Below are 4985 nucleotides of genomic sequence, written 5' to 3'. Positions count from 1 at the left end.
TGGTGACAAGCCTTGTTTAGAGATGACCAAAGACTGGCACTCTTTTTCATAAAAGCAGCTAGTTTTAGCTTCCTCCCTCATGCTCACCCTCCTGAAGTTTGAAGGAAGTTTCCAAATAATCTTATTCAGAAAGAATAGCATTTACACTGGCCAGTTAGGATATCTTAGGACACACCGGAATAGCAACATGAAACACCCATTTTTTGGGGGAAAAAAGTGTTATAATTTGAAATTTAAAAAAAATACAAGTCTTGGGAAATTAGAGGAGAACAGAGTGATAGAATTCTGGAGGGACTTTTCACAAATGCCAACTTTTGGTTTGTGCCTTTCCCATATTTTATTAAATTCATGTTTTTTTAAAAAAAAATCACAGCAACATTATCAAAGACAACATATGTACAAACATTTTACAAAAAAGAACATTACCAATATCAGTGGTAGTAAGGGCAAGCTGAAGAATAAATAGACTGAGTTTCCGGGCAGTGTCTGTCCTCAAAGACATCTAAACTGCGTTCAGGCAGCTGAAACAGGCTTCTTTCCTGGTGACAGGCTATGTGGTCAGTAATACAAACGATGGTTAATGAGGCTACTACCTAGGACCAATTAACAAACTCCTCTTCTCTTCGAGTAGGCCATGATACAAGTGGAACTCATCAAATAATTTAAACCCAAGGCGATAACGCTATTTCCCATCTAAACTCATTTAAGCCTTCACAGTGTCACAATGGATTCAGTTACCTGCAAAGGATCCCGGGTTGTCATACAGATACTTGTTTTTTACACATAACGCAGCGCCATCCCTTCCTTCACTGCCCCAGTCAGGTTTCTTGTTGTTGGACAGAAAGGGGATACATTTTAGAAATGCTTCCTTCGAGACAGAAGTGAGAAAGAAAGGAGACCCTGAGGCCAGGATATATTAAACCTGGTGTGTGCGCAAAAGGGAGGGGGAAGGCAGGAATTTGAAAGGATAAACGGCTCCTTTGCGCCGAGAATCAGGAAGCGTGACTCGCTTGGGACTGGGACGATACCGAAATCCGGTACCCCACCCAATCCCCTGCCCCGCCGGGTACCTACAAACTCGGTTCCTTTCTCAACTCCCCCAGTTCCTTGATCTCCACCTTCTTGTACTTCCCCGACTTTCTCCGGTTAGTGATCACCAGGACGGCCACGCCGGCGACGAGGGCCACCACCACCACCACGATGACGGCGATGAGGCCGGCGGTGAGGCGCTTCATGGAGAACTTCGGGGGAATCTCGTCCAGGTAATAGATGAGCGTGCGCTCCACCTGCAGGGGCTCTCCGCGCACGCGCAAGTCCAGGCCGCCGCGGCCCTGGAATAGAGACTCGCCCTTGACGTCCCTCTCGAAGTAGTAGGCTGCATCACCGATGTCCACGTCACCTGCGGCCTTCTGCGACGTGTTCTGCCGCAGCTCGATCTGGATGGTGGGCTGCTCGTAGTGCACGGCCGCCACAAACTTGGGGTGCAGCCGATAGCGCTCGCGGAAGAGCCGCCTCAGCTCCGCGTCCAGGTCCGAGTGGTTGAAGGCGCCGGCGGTGGGGCGGTGACGCAGGTCAATGAGGATGTGGTGGGTGCGCACCAGCTCATCGCAGCGCAGGCTCAGGTCGCCCTTGTCGGTGCGCCGCACGCCCACCGAGTTCACGCACCAGCACACCGACGTCTGGTTGCACTGGCGCGCCTTGAAGCGGCCCTCTGGGTCGCAGTCGGGGTCGTAGAGACCATCGTTGTCCACGAGCGCGTGCTCATTCGGCCGCACCAGAGTGCGGGCGTTCTTGGGGGCGCTCATGCGCGCCTTGAGCAGCAGACACTTGGAGGTCAGCGTGGAGCAGTCGACCGCCACGCCCGAGCCCAGCGCGCGGCACTGGCAGCGGCCACCGGGGCCGTCGGGGCTGCACACGGTCATCTTGTTGGTGGGACACGTGCAGTTGTCCTGCGCGGCAGTGTGGCCGGTCACCGCCGCCAGCAGCAGCAGCAGCAGTGGGAGCCGCAGCGGTGGCGGCGCGAGGCCGGGGCCCCGAGCCATGGTGGGGCGGAGGAGCGCGGATCGGACGCGGGCGGATGAGGCGCGGGCGGATGAGGCGCGGGGACTCGGCGGGGCGCGGGGACTCGGCGGGGCTCGGGCTCCGGCGTCCGGGATGGTCTGCGGGCGTCTGCCGCCCGGCCGCTTCCTCCGGCTCTTATACTCGGCCCGACCTGCCCGGCTGGTTCCGCCACCGACCGTCCCTACTGGTATTTGGGTGACACATCCCGCCCCCCTCCCCGTCCCACGAAAGGCCCAGCCGGCCCTGCGCCGCCCGCGATAGGATCAGAGCAGGGAAGCTGCTCCCGCCTCCTCCGGACCGAAAGCCGGGAAGGGGAGAACCGATACTCACCTGCAGGCTTCTGGGGACCCGCCCTCGGCGCGGCCTCCTACTCCTGGCGCGTCTGGGCCGCTCTCCCGGCAGAAAGTCTAAAGAGTTTCATTGCAAAGTGTGGCTCGCGACTGTCGCACTCTCCGCTATCCCCGACTCCCTTTTCGTTCTTTCCCGGGCCCCTAGCCCGCCCTTAATTTCTCTCACTCCCTCTCTTCTTTGTCCAGTTCTCACAGTAGCACATATTTATATAGTTTACAGTTCACAAGCATTATCTCATCCTCACACCAGTCCTGACAGGTAGGGACTATCAGACCTGTTTTATAGGTGATGCTGAGGAGGCTTAAAGACCTGAAGTCACACTGCTATCAACTTCCCCATATTCCTGAGAGGGGTCTTTGGCACCTTAAGAGTGATGAGACCTTAAATAAAATGTTTGTGGACACGAAGTGATGCAGAATCTGAAGGTCAGATGTCGAAGTTAGGGAAGCAGTTCTGTTACTCACCATATCAAGGGTTACACACAGGTATCCTGGCGTCCAAAGGGTTAAAAGTTCTGTTAAACACTAAGTTTCTGTCCTGCACAGAAGCGCACACACACAGGTGCACACGCACATAATATTTATGTGTGCACTGGCTATAAAGAGACAAACAGGAACAAATTCTTAAAGAGCCAGCAAGACTGTAAAGAGTTTTTTGTACAATTTGATTCTAATACAGCAAATCATTGCTTTTCTTTTCCTGTATCCCACGTAAGTAGCTGAACCATGTAAATAATGAAAGAATGGAGCCTGTGAGAAATTGCTTGTCTGCCGCTGTGTGGCTACTTTCATGGCATAAAGAGGTTGCAATCTCTTTTTGAGTCATTGAGAAAGTCCCGAGTTTCAAAGCTGTGGTAAAATTAACAATAATTAGCAAGCTATAATTATTCCCAGGTCCTCCATCAAAGCACATTTTATTTGTTCAGCATTTAATGTGCACCACCAGTCGTGCGAGGGTATCGTTTAGCAGATGAAAGCCAGCTGGACCTCTGTCCCATTAATTTTCATGCAATTCCTGAGGCAGGAAGATTAAAATCTATTCTGCCTTGACAGATAGAGGAAGCAGAGATGTGTGAGGGACAAGTTCTTTTTTTTTTTTTTTTTCTCCCAGGTTCACACCATTCTCCTGCCTCAGCCTTCTGAGTTGCTGGGACTACAGGCACCCGCCACCATGCCCGGCTAATTTTTTTGTATTTTTGGTAGAGATGGGGTTTCACTGTGTTAGCCAGGATGGTCTCTATCTCCTGACCTCGTGATCTGCATGAGGAACAATTTCTTATCCACAAACATGAGGAATTGTGTGATAGTCCTCTGCTGTCTATCCCCACTGTCTCTGTTCAGGTCTTCCTTGGACAAATATCTGAGTCAGGTTCCAGTTTCTTTTCCCCTCTCTGACCTCAGTCCACCCTGCATCCAACAAGACTTCCTAAATCACAAGTCTGTGCCCACCTCCTCTCTGCTAAGTTCAGAGTGAGTGGGTGCTCTGGGCTCTCCAGATAAAATTCATCCTTCTTATATTAGCCCTTAAGGTCAATCCTATATGATGTTATAGGCAAGCTACGTCTCTGTGCCTTAGTTTTGTCATCTGTAAAATGGGGATAATAAAAGTACCTACCTTAAAAGGTAGGTGTTATAATTAATGTAAATAAACTGCTTTGAAGAGTATCTGTTCTAACAGTATCTGCACATAGTTAGCAACAGATAGATGTTAGCTGTTGTCATTTATCATCATCATCGTGCTCCTGCCAACCTCTCCAGCTCTCTATATGTTTTCAAGCCTTTGCAAAGTCACCTACCTGGAGTCTCCCTTTCTTTATTTAGTGCATAATTGTGTTTTTCTACTCAGCTCTTGAGTCACCTCCAAGACACCTTCCCTAATGAGACCCTCCCTGTTACACTCAGGAATATGCCTCTCCTCTATTCTTCCCTAATCTCAGACATACTGAGATGGCAACATTAACTTTTCTGGGCTTTTGTCCTCCCATCTGTCAAATGGGCAAAATACAGCCTGTTTCATAGATTATGCTGAGAATCATATACAAAGAGATGAGATGGTAGATGTCAAAGCTTTGTAAAATCTCAGACTCTGTAAAAATGTTAGATTTCACTTTTATTTCTAAAATATATATACCCTCTTCTCGCTTTTCCAGGTATTGACTAGGTAGCCACAGTGCTCTACAACTAGCAGAGTTCTCTATTTGCCATTCCATCAGGTCCCAGGCTGGCAAGAGGAAAGCTGATGAGAGAGGGTTCTCAGGGCTGAGGAATTTGTATGATGGTGTCATTTGACTACCAAGCTAGAACAGCCCCAGATGAGTGTGCATCACTGGGGCTAGTGCTCTGAGGTCTCCAAGCCTTTGCTTCTTCCAATTATATTAGGTAGTGAGAGTACAGGAATAGAAGGGGCCCAGCCTCAATATCTTCTGTGGAAGTGAGAGTAAACCGAAGATGACCTCCTAATCCCTCCGCCCACTGCCCGAATCCACTTGCTTAAATTCTCTGGTTCTGCCAGGCTTTCCCCAACAGCTCACAAAGACCACAATGAGTTTATTATGTAAACACAGTCTCAGCTGT

The 4985-nt window shown here is 50.0% G+C and overlaps 1 protein-coding gene across 1 annotated transcript; it reads right to left on the bottom strand.

Annotated features, from left to right (window-relative positions):
* Positions 1-298: 298 nt before the first annotated feature.
* LOC105495141 (tumor associated calcium signal transducer 2) lies at positions 299-2097 on the bottom strand. The gene has a single exon (XM_011764391.3). The coding sequence runs from the start codon at positions 2040-2042 to the stop codon at positions 1071-1073; it is 972 nt and encodes a 323-aa protein (XP_011762693.1). The 5' UTR covers positions 2043-2097; the 3' UTR covers positions 299-1070.
* Positions 2098-4985: the final 2888 nt, after the last annotated feature.

Source organism: Macaca nemestrina, chromosome 1 (assembly GCF_043159975.1).
Source record: "Macaca nemestrina isolate mMacNem1 chromosome 1, mMacNem.hap1, whole genome shotgun sequence".
NCBI classification, from domain to species: domain Eukaryota; kingdom Metazoa; phylum Chordata; class Mammalia; order Primates; family Cercopithecidae; genus Macaca; species Macaca nemestrina.
The sequence above is the reverse complement of the archived record's forward strand: the minus strand, read 5'-3'. Positions and strand labels throughout refer to the sequence as shown.